This window comes from Mastigoproctus giganteus, chromosome 4 (genome assembly GCF_048544385.1).
Source record: "Mastigoproctus giganteus isolate SK-2022 chromosome 4, ASM4854438v1, whole genome shotgun sequence".
Taxonomy (NCBI): Eukaryota; Metazoa; Arthropoda; class Arachnida; order Uropygi; family Thelyphonidae; genus Mastigoproctus; species Mastigoproctus giganteus.
The window spans coordinates 175,212,827-175,232,689 of record NC_143578.1 but is presented as its reverse complement, the minus strand read 5'-3'; the positions used below and the strand labels follow the sequence as shown (position 1 = coordinate 175,232,689).

The following is a 19,863-nucleotide window of genomic DNA, read 5'->3' as shown; positions in this document are numbered from 1 at the left end:
CCACACACCATTCCATCCACCACCACCTTGTGTACAGCACACATATGAGCATGAGTTGGTGGTGGGGGAGAATGTGCCACATCTACCTAATCTGTGATCAGTCCATTACAAACTTTATTACACCTTTTGAGTAAATAGTAAAGTTATGAATGTGCTGAGTTACAACATTGTTTAATTAAAAAAAAGTAACAATGTAAGACAGTACTATTAATTGAATCTACTATTAACATTCATTGGATTAGGCAAAAACACATGGATTAGGCAGCAAACTCAAGTAAAGGACATTCTTATCAAAACTAAAGAACTAAAATGGTCTTGGGCAGGACACATAGCTCGAAGACATGATGACAGATGGACTAAGAAAATAACAGAATGGTACCCAAGAGGAGCCACAAGAAAACCTGGAAGACAAAGGCGGAGATGGATAGATGAAATTCATGAGTTTTTGAGTAGTAAATGGATGGCCAGTGCTCAAAACAGAAGGAACTGGAAAGTTGCTGGAAAGGCCTTCATCCTGCAGTGGATTGAAAATGGCTGATGATGATGATTAACATTCTATAATTTAATTGTTTATAACTGATTTTATGCCAATTCAGTGTCTGCTGTATGATTTTTTTTGTTTGTTTTCTTCATATTTTTTTAATTTTTATTTAATTGATTTGCTCCACCATTTATAAATCAGCAAAAGAGAATTAAAACTAGCATCCATTCGGAATTAGATAATTTTTAGCAGTTACTTGTTTGAATTCACCATCTGAGAACTTTTTTTTATAAAATATATTGCATTTATTAAAAATTTATTTTGTCTGTTTGTGCCTTGTTTTAAGAAGTTATTTTTCATATAAATTAATTTTCATTATTTGTTTTATTTTATTAGTTTATTTATTAGTTTAATGAAATATAATATATAAATGAAATTAGCATATCATGGTAAAAGTCATTGTGTTAGGGCTTAATTATGAGTGACCAAATTTCTTTAAAAAATAAAAAGAAATGTAATTTATCCAATATGCATACCAGCAAATTACATTTCTCAAAAAAAAAAACAAAAAAAACAACTGATTTTTCAGTCAACTATAATCTTAATTGTGTAGTACATTTCATCATGTATTATGAATGGTGGCTTTTCAGATTGATGATGAGCATCATGGTGAGATCCAATATTCCATAAATTTCGAGGGTAGAGTTAATTCCTGAGTTAACTAATTTTTACAGTTAATTTCTGAAACTCCTTCCTGAAATCCAAGTAACATATTACTTGGATTTCAGGAAAGCTTTTGATACTGTTGCACCTAAAAGACTGCTGTACAAACTGAATCAGAGTGGCATTAAGGGTAAGTTAGTGCTGTGGATAAAGGGATGGTTAAGTGGAAGAAGACATAGAGTAGTTATCAGTGAGCACTGCTGTTCATGGACTAATGTTATTAGTGGAGTTCCCCAGAGTTCAGCCCTGGGCCCATTGTTGTTTATAATATTTATCAGTCACATTGATAAGGTATATTAGGCTTAATGTCTAAATTTGCAGATACAGTTGGTGAGCTGCTGCAGCAAGATCTATGAAAATTTTGTCAGTGGGCTGAGAAATGGCAGTTGAAGTTTAACGTTGACATATGCAACATACTGTATATGGGTAGCAGTAACCCCAGAGTAACTTATCAACTGTGTGGGACTACATTCAGGGTAGTGGAGAATGAAAATGACCTGTGGGTAATGTGCAGTCAGACATGAAATTCTCTGAGCAGTGCAGACATGCTGGCAGGACAGCTCACAGGGTTTTGTCAATGATAATACAGAAATTTTGCTAGCAGGGATAAGGAGGTAATTATCCCTTTGTATAAGGCCATGGTTAGGCCGTGTCTTGAGTACGGTATACAGGTTTGGAGGCATCACTTTAGGAAGGATGTAGATCTCCTGGAACAGATGCAGAGAAGGGCAGTGAGACTGGTGAAGGGAACAAAAGGGTACTCTTACTTAGAAAGGCCTCAGTTATGGAAATTGCAGCATCTCAAAACCAGGCACACTTGCGGGGAGATCTGACTGAGGTGTTTAAAGCCATGAATGGATTGAGTAAACTGAATGTTAATGGCATTCTTCCACTTGCTGAGACTGTGCACATGAGGTGGCATAAATTCAAATTGAGGAAGGATGGTTGCAGGATAGATGTGTGAAAGTTTTTTTCCTTCAGCTAGCAGGTGGTTGATTGTTGGAACAGGCTTCCATCTATTGTTGTGGAAGTGGATGGGTTGAAATTCAAGGGAGAATTAGACATATTCTTGGAGGGTATGGATGGGTGAATTTTTTTTTTTTTTTTTTTTTTTGGCTGTTGCTATATAAGCTAGCTTTCTTGCATAATTTGTCATTATGTGCAATCAGACATATACTGGTGCAGCCAGATATTTTTTCAAATTAGGAAAGTGTTGCTAGATGTTATTCATTTGGGTGATTTTCCAAGATCTCAAAGCTGCACTTCTGCAGTGTAGCCATGCCAATGACAAATTTGTGGGCAGGTGTTTTGTCCTGGTGAAAGAAACTCCCTTGCTGAGTTTTCCTCTTCCTCTACATTTTTCTTTGATGTTTTCAGACAAATACCACACAAGTTCTGCCTAATATGGCCCTGTGACTCTCTGGCCTTTCTGAAAGTAATCCACTAGCAGCACTCCATCAGCATCCCAGAAAACCACTGCTAGTATCTTGCCAGCAGAAGGAATTTACTTGGCTTTCTTTGGCAACCTTCATCCATTTTCCTACTGATGGGAGAAGAGCTGTGTTTCCACTGTTTGAATTGTTCCTTTGTCTCTGGCTGAAAGTGGTGGATCTGCATCTTATCCATGGTCACAAATCTTGTTAGAAAATTTTCTGGTCTGCTAGAAAAATATGCAAATGTTTACTTGACTTGATAACTCTTGTGTGTTTTCCATCTGCCATGAACAACTTTGGGACCCATTGTGTTGACACTTTTTCATAGCAAGAACCTCTGTTGATAATAACAGAGTTTCTTGCTATGAACATGTGTATCACATAAGTGTTGTTCAGAGATGTCCAAGATGCTGGTAGCATAACAAACTGTCACTCATCAATCACTCGTTACCAGATTGTACATGCTGTCAAACACTTCTGAGTGATGAAAATTGTAGGTCATCTTTCAGGGTCTCTCTCTCTCTCTCTCTCTCTCTTTCCTGTGTGTTTTTTTTTTTTTTTTTTTTTTGGCTGATGCTGTATAAGCTTGCTTTCTTGCATTATGTGCCTCTGCTGCTGCTGCTACTACTACTACTGCCGACTGGGCTAGCCAAGTGGGTAAAGTGCCTGCCTGGCAACCCAAAGGTCACAGGTTCAAATACCGCCTCAGGCTTGGATCAGAGTAAAATGCAAAAACTTTGGTAGATGCATTATGGCCACAGAAGCCGATGCGCTAACAAAAAAAAAATACTACTACTGTTTAATTTCTGCTGCCCACTTCTTAAAGCATGGCTTAGGAAGGAGCAGCCGCCTCCCCCCCAATGTTGTAACCATATCCTCATGAATTACCTTTGTTGTTGGTCCCTTTTTTCCCAAATATTGGTTGACTGCATGCTGGTTTTTGTCCCTCTTTCCTCATTCACACAACTTTGTTGACTTCAGAACCTCTAATTCAAAAGATGTTATTGAAACTGCGTGGAACTTGATAGGTTACTATTTGAAGTGTTATAAATTATGTACAGAAATTTTTAACACTGTACCACTAACCTTTCATAACTAAGGCCACAAACTTTTCAAACACCTCTAAGTTGACATGCTTTCATCATAAACACAATTTTCAAACCATATTAGATTAAAATATCTGACTGGGTGGTAATTCATTTCCTTGTCTTCAACACTTGGCAGTAGGTTTTTGTTTTTTTAAACAAAAGTTCATTATAATTTTTTGTTTTGAAATGTTTGTTTGTTTATATTCATACAGCAAAAGTTGCTAATTTATAAATTAAAAAATTCTTTTATGGAAGTATTTTTTATTCTATTTAATTTTTTACCCGATTTAGACAGCTCTGTTTATAAAACACAAAAAATATAACGAGGGTTTGACTCTGAAATATCAGAAAGAGAATTCTTAAAATACTCAAAAAAAATAGGTCTTCTTAGCCCTCTTCTCAACTGTATTTCGGAATACTGATTTTGTTAAAATTTACAGATAACCATTGACTCCTGTGTCTCCCTTTGATCCATGGGTTGGGATTGGGGTCACATTTGCACATTTCCAGTCCATGGGTACCTCCCCTCAGCCCAAGGAAGCTGTCATAATTATGGCTAAAGGTTTGCTTACTTCCTTTGCTGCCTCCTTTAATATAACTGGATAGATTCCATCCACCCCAGGTGCCTTTCTTATGTTTACCTTCAACAATTTCTCCTCCACTTTACTCTCAGTTATTACAAGATTATCTAGCTTACTGCCAGAGTTGAATACACTTCTGGCATTCCCCTCCCTGAATAACTCATCATGTGTGAATATCAATGCAAAATATTCTTTTAGTTTGTTAGCTATCTGAGCAGGATCATCAACAGTTGAACCATCGATATCAAGTGGACCAATCTGATTCATCCCTTTCCTTCTAGAGTTTACATAAGTAAAGAACTCTTTGCTGTTTTTCTTTCCATCCTTTGCCAAAGATTTTTCATAATTTTCTTTTGCCTGCCTAACCTCCATTGTGACTTGGTTACAGACCAGCATATGTCTATCATAGGCTTTTGTGTCACATGTTAATTTATATGTATTCCATGCATTTTTCTTCTCTGTCACATGTGTAATTAGTTCATCTGACATCCATTTAGGCCTAAATCTTGAACAATATTTCTTAGTTGGTATGAAAAGCCTAGTAGCTTCCAAGATTATTTCTTTGAATGCTTCTCATTTTGAATTTGCAGTTGAGCTCACTGTATAGAACTTAAATACTGTCTCAGACCACTGCAGTCACCATTACGAAATCAAACACCCTTCGTTTTACCCCTGATGGTAGCTACCTCTTTGAGTAAATCCCACTTCCGCACACTGGGATCACTGCCACCTAGTGGTTTCTTTATCTGCAGATTCTTAATGCATGAAGAATTACTACTGATAATCAGATCAAGAGTATTAATTCCTCTAAGTTGCCTCTCGAACATGGTGCTGTAGAAAACAATCATCCAATAAATCCACAAATGCCTTGTTAGTGTGTGAGTGACCAACTAAATACATACAACTAGGTCGTTGTATGTATTTAGTTTAAAAAATACAGTTTAATTGACAATGAAATTTAATAAGCTTAGTAATTTTTACTGATTAATTTATACTACTATACTTGCTATCTGGTTTTCTGTTAAACCTTATGCTATCTTTCGGGGTACACGTATCGTATAACAATGGCAGCAAGTTAAAAACGGTAAATCTACAGACACGAGGTATTAATTACGTTCAAAATTGCTATATCTAAATTCAAAATAAACCACAGAGCTTGACTAGGTCTATAAGCTACTTATAGAAAATAATTTAATCTAACAAATAACCCAATAAAACTGGCGCATTATGGCCACAGCTGCCAATGCGCCATTAAAAACCAAACCAAACCAAACCCAATAAAACAACTAAACATAATTAAAAACTTAGTGTCCGCAGGAGCTGAAATACTTGTTCAACACGTGGATTAGATACCCTTACACGGTCTTAAATGGTTTGAGTAGAGTACCACAGGGTTCAGTATTGGGTCCATTGTTGTTTTCTGTATTTATTAATGATATTGATGAAGGTATATCAGGTGTAATGTTTGTTTGCAGACGATACAAAGGTTGACAGGTTTCTTAATTACAGTATGCTACTGAAAGAAGATGTAGAAAAGTTGAGCAGATGGGCTGAGAGGTGGTAACCAAAGTTTAACATTGACAAATGTAAAGTTCTGCATATGGGTAGCAGTAATGTATCAACTGTGTGGTACTACACTCAGGGTGATAGAGAATGAAAAAGGCCTGGGAGTAATTGTACTGTCAGATATGACGTTTTCTGAGCAGTGAAGACAGGCAGCAAGAGTAGCTCTTGTTGTCTTGTCAATTATTTACATGAATTTTTCTAGCAGGGATAAGGAGGTGATTATCCCCTTGTATAAAGCACTGATCAGGCCATACTTTTAGTACTGTATACAGTCTGGGGGCCTCATTTTAGGAAGGATGTAGAGCTGCTGGAACGAGTACAGAGAAGGGTAATGAGATAAGTGAATGGATCAAGGGTTACTCTTATGAAGAAAGGCTTAAGTTATTCAAATTACAGTGTCTGGAGAACTAGGCACCTGCAAAGTGATCTGATTGAGGTGTACATGGTCTTGAATGGTTTGAGCAAGCTCAGTGCTGATGGAATCCTTCCTCTTGCCCAGATTAAGAGATGTAGAATAGATGTCAGGAAATTTGCCTTTAGCCAGCAGGTGGTTGATTTCTGGAATAAACTTCTATCTGTCGTAGAAGTTGACAGCTTAAATAAATTCAAGGCAGAACTAAACAAACATTTGGAGCGAATGGATGGGCGAAACGGGAAGGGGTTTTTTTTTGGTTGATGGTGTATAAACTTACTTTCTTGCATCATATGCCTCTACTAATGCTAATGCTAATATATACAGGAACTCCCCAACTTATGTAACGATTGCGTTCCGCAGAATGCTACGTAAGTCAGAATTTTCCCCATGTTTGTGCAGCATTCACAACTGTGCTAGCTGAATTGATTGAATCAAACAAGAAATGTCGATGAACATCTAAATAGAATTATTTATTGCATTTATTCAATTTTTTATCTCAAGCGCAGTTAAATCTACAAAAGTGTGCAATTTTAAAAAATTATAAAATTACAAAAAAAGAGAGGAGATAGGCATAACGTCAGTAAATTTTACCTCTCGAACGTCATTGCCAGAATCGACATCTTCAGCTGATAAGTATGGCACTGCAGAGGTTGAAGGGTGTGGAGATTTAAAATGGGTTGGCCGCTCAACTTTACGAAAGAACACTTTTCTTTACATCTACGATGTAAAGAAAAGTGTTCTCTGTTAACTTTTAAGAATCATTCGCTGTCAGGATTCATCTTCTCAAACCTCGCCATTGCCAATACAGTTTCATGAAATGCCTTTGCCATCTTTCTGGTGATGAGGCATCTCAGCTCCTCATTTCGTTCATCTTGAGCTTCGTCAGCATTTTCTTCTTTCACTATCACTGCCTGCAAGTCGATAAGTTCTTTGTTAGATACTGTAATTCCTTCTCTTTTTCCTCTATATTAATTCCTCCACGTCTTTGGCGTCAACCTCCAACAGAAGTAGCTCTGCAACCTTTACAACCTTATCTATAACCTCTGCATATATACCCAGGGGCTCATCTGGTGAGTATGGGCTTGGCACACCCAGGGTCCTCAGCTGGATATCATCATTCTTCTCTTTCTTGGTGATTTCCTCCTACTTCTCTCTCTCACATACACAGGGTAACTCAAATTTTTTTTGGCTGGTGCAGCATAAGCCTCAGGCTTCCTTGCACCATATGGCTAATAATAATAATAAAATATGATTTGTCTTTTTCAAATCCTTCGAAGTTTTATATGTGACCTAGGCATATTTTCTTCCAAGTGCCATTTAAACAACCTTTAGTAATTTCTGCCCAGGCCTTATTAATGTTTAAGATGGTGTGGTAAATATTGTAAGATTTCCAGTTTCTTAACGTAAAATTTTTCCCATCGCCTACTGGAGACAGTGCCTGAGCATTGTTTGCAGTAAGCGATGGGAAAACGTTGTGCGTAAATAGAATGCTTTTAAATTCAAAATAACACCCTCGTCCATAGGTTGGATGAGTGATGTTGTGTTTGGCGGTAGAAATATGACTTGCATGTTCAAATTGAAATCATCTAGATGCATAAGATGTCCAGAAGCATTGTCTAATTGAAGCAAAATTTTGAAAGGAACGTCATCTTTACAATATTTTTCCACCTCAGGAATGAAGCAGCATTTAAACCAATCCTCAAAAAGAGATATTGTTATCCATGTTCCTCTCTGGTTCAATCGGAAATGCACAGGTAGGGTGGCTTTTTTGATGCCCTTAAATGCACAAGGATTTCCAGAATAGGTACACAAGCAGTGGTTTCATTCTGTAATATCCCACTGCATTAGCCCCCAAGCAACAGTGTGACCCTATTGTTTGATGCCTTGAAACCTGTCATTGTATTTTCTTCTTTGGCAATATATGTTTGATCCGGAATTTTTTTCCAATACTCAGCAGTCTCGTCAATGTTAAAAATTTGCTGCTTTGAATAGCCGCCTTCGTCAATAATTTTTTCCAATACATCACAAAATTTCTCTGCAGCTGCAGAATCAGCGCTGGCGACTTCACCACATACTTTAACGTTGTGGAAACCGGTGCGATTCTTGAACCTATTAAACTACCCACTGCTTGCTATGAACTTGGGTTGGGGTTCACCATACTTATCCTTAATATCATTATAAATACTTGTTGCTTTTGCTTGAATGGTCATTAGACTCGGAGCACTCGCTTCTGAATCTGATTTTCGATCCACTATTAATAGCTGTTTCATCTTTGATATAGCACCTGAACGCTGTTTTGTGATCACTGTTGATCTTAAGTGCATTGATCCTTTGACATGTTCTTCTATACGTGCACTGCCCTTTAGAATAGTATTAACTGTTGAAGCAGTGAGACCTAATTCCATGCAATAGATGACAATCTTTGTCCTGCTTCTTAATCATTTTCATCCTCATTTCTAAATCAATTTTGTTTTGTTTCCTGGCACTACCACCACTTGCACTTTTCGTTGGTCGCTTTCACTTCATCATCATAATACGTAAATAGAAATGAAGAGAAGTTTCTGAAGATTTGTTTTTTATATGATTGAAGATTTCACTGAAGGGGAACACATTTCACCATAATAGCTTAAAATCTCACACAATTCCAGTTATTGGTATTATCCCAAATGCAATAAGATCGAGTTTACTACCCGTCTATAATTAGATGCACTAACAGAAAAGTCCAATAAACTGGAAAGTGCAAATTGTTTTTATTGTTTTATGGTTGTGACCTTCAGAAATGTGCTTTAGAAAAATATGACAAAGGTGTTCAAAATTGATTCTTATAATGTGAACATATGATAATGATTAAAGGATAGTGTAATTTCCATTATAAATATGACCTTTTAGAGAGATAAATAGCTTAGGAATATAGCGAAATTTTTGACTTGAAGGACGTGGAATGAATTCCTAAAAAAAAAAAAAAACGTGTTATTGGGGTGACATTACGATACCGCTGTAATGTGAGGCGGGATGGAAAATACGTTTCCATGATTTTTTTAAGTTTGCACTGCCTAGCAAAAACTTACACAAAGTCGAATATTACGTAAGTCGGCGAGTTTCTGTATACTGCAGCTTTTTTTACCATCCATTGAACCCCAAATAATACTAATAAAGCAGAACTGTTGAGAAGATGAGATTTCCATTTTAAAGTTACTTCTTAACAAATACTAATTAACAACAACCAGAAAGAAAAATTTTTTTTTTTTTTAAATGTAATTGAAGACATACTATTTTTGCACTCTAAAACCATTCTATTTGCTTAGCAATAGCTGTTAGTAGTGTTCAAGGAAAGGTTTTGCCAATTTTTCCCTTAAAATTTGAGAAACATCTGTTGAATATGGTCAAAATGTATAAACATTTATGTGATTTTGCATTTACCTATCAATGAGCAAATATATTCGTTATGTGTTTTGTTGTGGGTGGGGTGTATACATCTACATCCTTCCAGTATCATTTCTTGTGGTTTTTTTTTTTTTTTTTTTTTTCCTTATCTTGATCTAGAGGATGTAACCATAATGTAGGCTTGTATATACAAGATTAAATAATTAATTGTATATGCACTGTATCATATTGAATTTACACTATTTGTCTTGTACATTATTTCAAGTTAGAATGAAGCTGATTTCCATATTCATGCTTTTTCTTTTTTTCTTCATTTCTCTAATTATGTTTGTCCTCATCTCGTAGATTTAAAATGATCTTTTTTTGATGTTAAACTAATTGAGTAAAGTTAAAATTTTAGAAAAACATTGCTTTTTATTTTGAATGTTTAAATGTCATTGTACTAAGTGCTCATATCTGGTGAGTATGGGCTTGGCACACCAGGGTCCTGAGCTGGATATCATCATTCTTCCCTTTCTTGGTGATTCCTTTCTACTTTTCTCTCTCCCAGGGTAATAGGGAATTTTTTTTTTTTTTTCGTTTTGGCTGGTGCAGCATAAGCTCCAGGCTTCCTTGCACCATATGGCTAATAATAATAATAATATCGTGAATTTTAATTTAATTAGCTGTGTAATTTGAACATTGTTTTAACCAATCGTTACAGAATCATATTTTGTACAGCAACTCTTAGCGGTAATGAATAGTAACTGTTAGTAGCATTTCATTAAAAACATTCCTTACTGTCATAAAACTGACAAACTTAAAATTGAGTGATCAGGTTATACTCATTACTATTAATTTTTTAATTTTTTTATTCAAAATGCCATTGTGCTAGAGAAATAGAATAATACATTCAAATAGCATTTTTTCCCCTTTGTGTGTGTGTTGTTCTTGAGCCAGCAATGGGCAGTAGTTTATATTTTTTGTATGCAATTTTTATTTCTGCATTGCCATGCATCCCAGATATTTGCTTCCTAATCCAGATTCTGTGTTGTTTATCACTACAACACATTCATTATATCTGTTGTTTTTAATCTTCTGTTTGTGTGTGTTTAACATGAAGCATAAATGTTGAAATGCTGCTATTTTGTTATTCAACAAAAGATCACTTTTTAAAGCAGAATCAATTTTCAGTCCATAATGTGATTATTCTCAGTATGTTTTCCCTTTGCTTTGTGTCTGCAATAGTTTTGTCTTCTCGGCAATACTATTATAACTACGGATGGGACAGATATTCATAAATAAAGGTAAGAAAGTCATTTTTCATAACTTTAAACTTTAGGCATGGCAGTTTTTACATATACTGCATGTGTTTAAATGATGCCACTTTAAATTTACATCTAAATGGAATCCATATTAAAAAAAAACTATAATTATGCAGAATGTTAAAAGGAAATTTTTTTGGATTAACGATTTCAAATATAACATGCTGTGGATTTTGTTTTCTAATTTAGAATAAATCAGTTAATTTGTAAATTATATTTATATTCATAAATTCAGAAAATTATAATTATGTATAGTATAATGCAATGATTCTGGGTAATAATTAGAGAAAGCCCAGAGAGGATGTATCCAAAAAGGAAACAAACCATATTTGTAACTTCAGTGGTGATTTCAGATTTTCTTTGTGTGTGTAATAAAATTATTTTTATCCCCTTATCAAAATCCGGATTTCTTATTTATTATTATTATTTTTTTTACATTAATTAATAAAATATGCATTGCAAAATGGAAAATAAATTATTTGTTATTTCTTCTTGTTTATGTTAGTTACATTTTAGCCCATTGCAAAGTATAAAGAATATAAAAAAATATAAAATTATCAATTTTAAACAAATGCAAAATATATAGTATATACAAAGGTTTACAAACATATCAGTTGTAAATGAATATACCTGAACAAGAGCTTTACTACTGGTTTTGGTATTTTCATATTAAAAATATTTATTTTTTATTATTATTGGATGTTTATTCTCTCATGAAATGCTTTTTCTGGTAGCTAGTATTGTTAACCTAGTGTTATCTAACAAAAGGTAACTATAACATAATAATTGTTAAGACCAAGCCTTGAGGATGTTATCATCAAGAGATTATCTAATAACTTCCTCCTTCATACTAAAAGCTTATGCAATTATGCATGTGTTTGTTAAAAAATCTGTTGGTGCATGATTTATTATTCATTAATTATTAACTAACCATTTATGTGTCTTATTAATTCTAAATGTTGATATTGATAAAAGTGAATGAATTTTTTAAAGTTTATATCTCGACTCATTTCTTTTAAGATATAATGCTAAATTTGATAAGCCCTTAATATTGCATACTTTTAATATATAAAATTAAATTTATTTTGTATTGATTATTTCAAGTAATCCATTATTTTATTAATTATATATTTTATATTCATAATTCAGAATATTATGAATATAAAATAAACCAAGAAGATTATGAATATAAAATAAACCAAGAAGATTATGAATATAAAATATTAAGAAGTAAAGCAAGTAATGAAGCCTTTCAAATGAAGTTTGTGGTATTAAATAGCAAATTCAATGGAACTTAAATTTCTAAATATCTCCTATTCACTTTCTGCAGTTTTATTGTATAATTGCTTTTATGACATATGATGTATGTTGTGTAAACAGTTTATATGAATTGCTTCTTTTCCAAAGTTTTATCCAATTAAAAATTTTTAACAATAAAAGTATATTGATCTTGCTAGGTAAAAAAAAAAACGTTTTCTTTACTGGGCTAGAAAGCCCAGTACAAAATTTTGGTTATTGAACAATTTATCTTATTTTGTGGTTCATTGTATTAAGGTTTTAATGTGGTTTATGTTTGATCTTAATTTAAAATAACTAGAAAACTTAAACTGCTATGCAGGCAGTTTGCTTAGTTATAAACAGTCAAGTTATATTTAAAACTTATATTTTTTTTTATGGTGGCCTACTGGCCTCTTTTAACTGATTCACCAATCAATTAATTGCTTAAACTGTTTCATTTTGTTCATTTAAAATTATTCCCAGGACTGCTTGGGTATAACTTAATTTGATATCATAAGTAAACTGCCTGTTTCACCAGTGTATAATCTGTAAATTGTTGTGAATGAATATTTATCAAATTTCCTTACCCTACACTAAACCTGATAAAAAAAGATATTTAAATAGATTTGGAAGGTTAAAAGAAAAGAAATATACTTGTTTCACTAATAGCGTATTTCAGTGATTTTACATCTCATTCTGATTTTACTTTTCCTTTCACTTCTAAATGTACTTTTCTAAATTTTCTTTTCACCACTGAATCTGTAATAGATCTTCCAGAGTTATTGATTTCATTTGTATTAATTACATTAATGTAAATGAAATAAGAATTGTTACAAATACAAGATAAGGTTACAGTATGAGTACAAATATGATAAGAATTGTTATAATTATATGAAAAGAAAAATGATATTTATTTCCCAGTACCAGGTGAACCAAAACAGGTTAAAGTATCAGCCATTAATAGCACTGCTGTCAATGTGCGGTGGAAACCACCTGCTAACAGAGATCGTAATGGGTTGATCAGAGGCTACCAGATTCACGTACAGGAAATGACTAAAGAGGGTGATCTTGTGAATGAGCCAAGACGATATGATGTTGCCACTGAAGATGCAGAAGAGTACAATGTCACTGGATTGCAACCAGACACTGAATATTCTGTTCAGGTAGCAGCTGTAACCAGAAAAGGAGATGGCACAAGGAGTAGGGTCAAAACAGTCAGAACTTTAGGAGGAGGTAAGCATATACACTTGCTTCAATCTGTTCTTGAAATGCTGCAGAGATATGAGTAATTGCAAAAAAAACAGTATTAGATGCAACACGATTCATTAAAACCTCATCACCAAATATTTCAAAGTTACATACATTAAACATACATTTAAGTTACATACATTAAAGTAGGACAATGTGAATTTCAACTTCACCACAATAACCCGATGCGTAACAAATATTACTTCCCACTTCTCTCTCAAACAAAACTAAACTGACTCTACAATCCAGAAAGAAAGGAAGGAAGGAAAGGATGTAAAAATGAAGGGCTAGAATGTAATTCTCTTAAGAAATAGCCAATTGGACACGGTAAACATGGCTTGAACTCTGAAGTGCTTCAACCTAGTTCACATATCGAATATTTCTTCAGAATTCTTAAAGCAGTAAATAAAATGTTAACTCTAGGCACTTATCTAGATTCTAGTTATGCTGCTGGTTATTATCCAACATAGTTTGTATGGGAATGAAAAAAAAAAAAAAAAAATTATACTTATTTTTCCTTCATTCGACTTCACTCTTAAAAATTATACAGAAAGTATCTTTATGATTTTACCAAAAATATTTACATAAGCCCGAAGTTACGTAAGTCGGGGACTAACTATAGTTGTAAAAAAAAAATTTTTGAATATAGCGTTAGTTGAATTTATTTTATCTATCAAATTCCAAAACAGCAAATGAAAGGCTGTTCCGACAATCAACCACTGACAAGCTAAAAAAAACTTCTACACATCTATTCTGCAACCATCCTTCTTCGATTTCAATTTATGCCCCCTCATGTATAATCTGAGCAAGAAGAAGAATCCCATCAACATTCAGCTTGCTCAATCCATTCAAAGCCTTGAACACCTCAATCAGATCACCTTGCAGATATCTAGCCTCTGGACACTGCAATTTGCTAAACTGAAGCCTTTCTTGGTAAGAGTGCCACTTTGTTACCCTCACTAATGTCATTGCCTTTCTCTGCACTTGGGAAAGCAACTCTGCACCCTTCCTAAAATGAGCCTCCAAGTCTGTATGCTGTACTCAAGATGTGGCCTGACTATTGCCTTTTACAATGGGATAATCACTTCCTTGATCCCTGCTAGCAAAATTCCGGTATATCATTGACAAAACCCGATGAGCTGTCCTGGCACCTCCCTGCACTGCTCAGAGAACAGCATGTCTGACTGCACAATTAACCCACCAGGTCTTTTTAAATTTCCTCTACTGAGTGGAGTATCACAGAGTTGGTACATTTCTATGGGGTTACTTCTACCCGTATGCAATACTTTGCATTTGTCAATGTTAAACTTCAGTTACCATTTCTCAGCCTATCTGCCCAACTTTTCTAGGTCCTGTTGCAGTTTCATACTGTCATTACTGCCGTTAAAAACCCTGCCAATGTTTGTATCGTCTGCAAACTTGGACATTAAGCCTTATTTTCATTCACCAATATCATTGATAAATATAGAAAACAACAATAGGCCCAACACTGAACCCTGGTGGACACCATTAATAACATTCATCCACAAAGAGTTGTGTCTATTAATTACCAGTCTGTCTTCTCCCGCTGAACCATCCCTTTATTCGTAGCAGCAAATTGCCCTTAATTCCGACCTGTTCCAATTTGTACAGCAGTCTTTTATATGCAACAGAATCAAAATCTTTTCTGAAATCCAACTATATATCAACATTTCGCATCCAGTTCCTTTGTGACCACATCATAGTATCTAATTAAATTAGTCAGACAAGATTTCCCCTTAACAAACCCATGCTGTGTCTGAATTATAACTGCAGTCTTCACTAGATGATCCTGCATTAATTCTTTAATCATTGACTCTATTATTTTCCCTGTAAGAGAAGTTAAACTAACAGGTCTGTAATTCCTCGTGTCCCCATTTATGAACTGGGGATACATTTGCACACTTCCTGTCCTGGCTTCACTAGAATCTAGGGATGCTCTAATAATTGTGGCTAAGGGTTTGTTTACTTCCTCTATTGTCTCTCTTAATATAATTAGCTAAATCCCATCCGCCTCAGGTGCCTTTTTTTTATGTTTAACTTCGACAATAACTCATCCACTTTCTTCTCAGTTATTACAAAATGATTTGGTTCCCTGTTAGAATTTAATAAACTCTGGCCTTCACTTACCTAGTGAATTCCTCATGTGTGACTGTAGATGCAAAGTTCTCATTCCATTTGTCACCAACCTGAGCAGGGATCAACAGTCAAACCATTGATATCAAGTTGACAAATTTGATTCGTCCTCTACCTTCTATTGGTTACATAAGTAAAGAAATCTTTGCTGTTTTAATTTGCATCCTTTTGCCAAATATTTCTCGTAATCTGCCTTCACTTGCCTAGTCTACTTTGTGACTTGATTACAGAATAGTTTATATCTACCATAGGATTCTCTGTTGCCTGAAAAATTTTATACACCCCGTGCATTTTTCTTCTCCACTATGAGTCTCATCAGTTCATCTGACATCCATTTAGTCCTATACCTTGAAGAGCATTTCTTAGTTGATATGGAAATCCTAGTAGTTTCTATGATGAATTCCTTGAATACGTCCCATTTAGAATTGGCTGATGGTAACATCAGTTGGTCCGCTGTATAGAATTTAAAATCTGTCTGAGACAACTGTAGTCACCTTTTATGAAAGGAAAAACCTGTACCTTTACTCTTGATGGTAGTTACATCTTTAAGTAACTTCAACATAAATAAACTGTGATCACGGCCACCTGGTGGTTCTTTTATCTTCAGATATTAATGAATGAATAATCACTGCTGATAATCAGATAAAGCATATTACTCCCTCTGGTTGCCTCTCTAATATGCTGTTTTCAAAATCAGCCATCCAGTAAATCCACAAAAGCCTTTCTAGTGTATAAATGATCAACTCACAAATTCCAAGCATTATCTGGAAAGTTAAAATCTCCCATTATAAGACATTGTGATTTACTTACCCACTGTATTTCTCTGTTCAAATACCCATTGTATTTGCCACCTATGTCTACTGGATACACTGCCTTAGATTTTATGTGCTTCTTAACTAATAGCATAATTTTACCTCTCCTATCCTGTATGGCCTTTCTACACATTGTCCTTCCCATTTTCAAATTCTGTATCCCTTATATCTTAAGTGACACCACATCTCTGATATCCCAACAATGTCCACATTTGATGTGGACACCAACACTTCACATTCTTTGTATACCATTGAAAATACCAATAGTATTGTATACCTTATTCAGTGTAAGTAGAATTGCAATGCATTGTCCTTTGGAAGCATCACTGTTATATTAAGATCTATAACAGCAGGAAATACTAACATATGTTATCACCAATCCAGTCTTTGTGCATATTATTTAGTTACTGAACTCGGTCAGCATTTGCACTTCTGTTCACACAAACCTCAAATTTAATCTGTTATAATGTTATTGGAATTGAATTCCATCTACACTGCTGTTTGAAGAAAGTGCATTACCCCTTAAAATTGTAATTGTTGTCCAAATAATGTAAGTATATGGCAATATTTCTTGCAGATTGCATCAGATAAGATTGACACATGTAGGTTATGATGAAATATTGCATCAGCTGTTACTTTTAGCTATATAAGCGTGCTCTACAAGAGTTGCAGTCATTCCTTGCTTGTGTCAGGATGGCGAGTTACATGCAATTGACGCCATGAAGAAAGAGTGCTATTGTTGCTTTACGTGAGGAAGGATGTTATATTGCTTATAGAGTGTCTTCTAATCAGTCGATAGCGAGTAAATTTCTTTCCAAACTCAAGAATACTGGTTCTGCTGATAGGAAAAAAGGAACCGGATGCAAACGAAGTCTCCACGCCAAAACAGGACTGCGTTTTGAAGTGCCTGTGCCTTAAAAACCATAAAGCTTCTTCGTCTGAGCTGAAAAGAGAATGAGAAGAACATACAGGAGTGGTAGCAAGTGCAGTAACAGTCAGAAGATGCCTCTTCAAAAATGGACTTGTAGCCTGTCGTCCTAAGAAATCCCCTCCTCACACGAAAAATGAAAAAGGCCCAATTAATTTGGAGTAAGGAGCATGTCTAATGGACCTCCGAGAAGTGGAAGTCAGTTATTTTTTCGGATGAGAAGAAATTCAACCTGCATGTCTCTGATGGGAGACAAACCATTCGCCGTAGACGTGGTGAAGAATACCATTCAGACTGTATGGTGTCTACAGTGAAATTCCCTACCAGCCAAATGATATGGGGGTGCATTTCGTATCGCGGAATAGGTCACCTGCAGTTTATAAAAGGTTCCGTAAATGCTAATGGATACCTGGCTATATTGGAAGGCAAATTGCTGCCAACCATTAGAGACCATTTCAACCTTCCAGGTAACTGCATCTTTCAGGATGACTCTGCTCCTTGTCATCAGGCGAGGAAGTAATGAGATGTGGGTGGAGGTGAGGGAAGGGGAAGAGGGAAATTCAGACGGGATGAACGATGAACCTAACAATGTTTCTCTTGATGGTCACACCTGGGCTGTGTGTTGAATGGATCACTTCTGTGAACTCTCTCAGTGAATAATTATGTGACAACTGGGGGATTAAGGTTAAAAGTATGATTCTCGCAGTTGCTGTGAAATTCCATGTTGTGGGGGAGGGGAAGAATGGCACAATCTCCCACCATTTGGTGGGTTTCCTGCTGTTCTTTTCCACATATGTCTTCCCAGTGTTATCCCATGACCATTATGACACTACTCTGGGGTGTCTCCGTAGCCAGGTGGGAAAAAGCAGCAGTGCATAGCACACGCTTCTTGATTAGACTGGGGTTCGAGCCCGTCACCACCAAATATGGAAGGTGCGGAAAGGTCAGGGAATGACCACCACATATCCTGGAGCAGTATGGCTTTAGTTGCTAATGCTCTTAAAAAGCAAACAAGCACTACTCTGGCAGGAGATTCCAGTTACTCTTCTGCCTGACATGGATCATCCTCCCCATCGCACTCCCCTGCCAGACCATCCTCTTTCCTCCTCCTCTTCTATTTCCAACCAACGTCATGAGAGAGACAGCTTTCTGATACAGAGTCCAGAGCTTAATTGTTCCCAATACAGAGTCTTTGCTGGGGTCTACAATTAACTGCACTTCCTAGGAAGGCTTCCACTCTCAAGATGCTTGTAGACTGGAGCACCTCTGTCAGAAAGCTCCAGGACTCCCCTCCCATGTCAGCAAAAATATGCTTAACATTCTACAAGCCATCGCTATCATCCCCCATCTTCATTAGAAATGGACAGGACATATTATCACCTCAGGAAATTTTTTTTTTTTTTTTTTTTATGAGAACCCCAAACACGAGAGGTATTAAACCTATAGTACTTAGAACCGTGCTTGGGTTGGAGGTTGAGAAGACGAAAGAAGATATTTGTTGATATTGGACTTGAACTTCTGTAGATTGTAATTTTCAGGAAATACGTATGAAGGAAGGTTGTTCCAGAAAACGGCAGTTGAATGAATAAATGAGGAAGATGAAAAGTTGGTTCTGTGGGTTTGAAGTTGGACAGTAAATGGATGTTGGCTGGTGGCGGCACGTGTTCGGACTGTTTTGAAAGAGAGAGCGGGAATTATAGAAGCCAATTCAGAAGAACAGTGCCCATGGAAGTATCTGTAGAAGAGGCATGCAGCAGAAACAGTGCGTCTATGAGACAGCGAGTGGAGAGACTCTGTTAGAGATGAATCATTAATTAACCGAACTGCCCTCTTCTGAATGGAATCAAGAAGCCTGAGAGAGGTTTTGGGGGCACCACCCCAGATGTGGGAACAATATTCCATGGCAGGGCGGATTTGCGATTTATACAGAGTGAGCAGCTGTTTGGGAGAAAAGTAACGCCGAGAGCGAAAGAGAAAACCAAGTTTTTTAGATGCAGAGGAAGCAATATTTGTAATGTGCTTGTGCCAAGAGAGATTAGAAGTCAGGGTAATCCCCAAAAGAGATATATCATTTTGCCTAGAAATTGGAGTGTCACTAAAGATAAGCATAGGAGCAGAAGAATCCTTTTTGCGAGATATAAGACAAGATTGAGTTTTAGAAGGGTTGAAATCAACTAAGTTGTCTTTGCCCCACTGGAGAATTACCTGAAGATCGGCATTTAAGGAATTGGCAGCAGATTTTCGAGAACTTAAAGCTGATTGAGCTGGACAAGGTTTCTCAAAATGGAAAGTTGAATGCAATGTGCTATCATCGGCAAAACTATGGATAGGATTTCCAGTCAATGGAAGAAGGTCATTGATATACAAGAGGAAAAGAGTGGGGGAAAGAACTGAACCTTGGGGGACACCGGCATTAGTGGAGAAGTTAGAAGACAGAGAGCCATCTACCATCACCCTCAGTGATCGAT

The 19,863-nt window shown here is 35.8% G+C and overlaps 1 protein-coding gene across 6 annotated transcripts in view; it reads left to right on the top strand.

Moving 5' to 3' along the window:
- Positions 1-19,863, top strand: part of LOC150087215 (tyrosine-protein phosphatase Lar-like) — a 1,652,393-nt gene that overhangs the window by 983,280 nt on the left and 649,250 nt on the right. For all 6 annotated transcript variants that reach the window (XM_090371077.1, XM_090371082.1, XM_090371081.1 and 3 more), the window contains one exon: positions 13,175-13,486. In XM_090371077.1, coding sequence (XP_090227203.1) covers positions 13,175-13,486 — 312 coding nt within the window. The remainder of the gene's footprint in view (positions 1-13,174; positions 13,487-19,863) is intronic.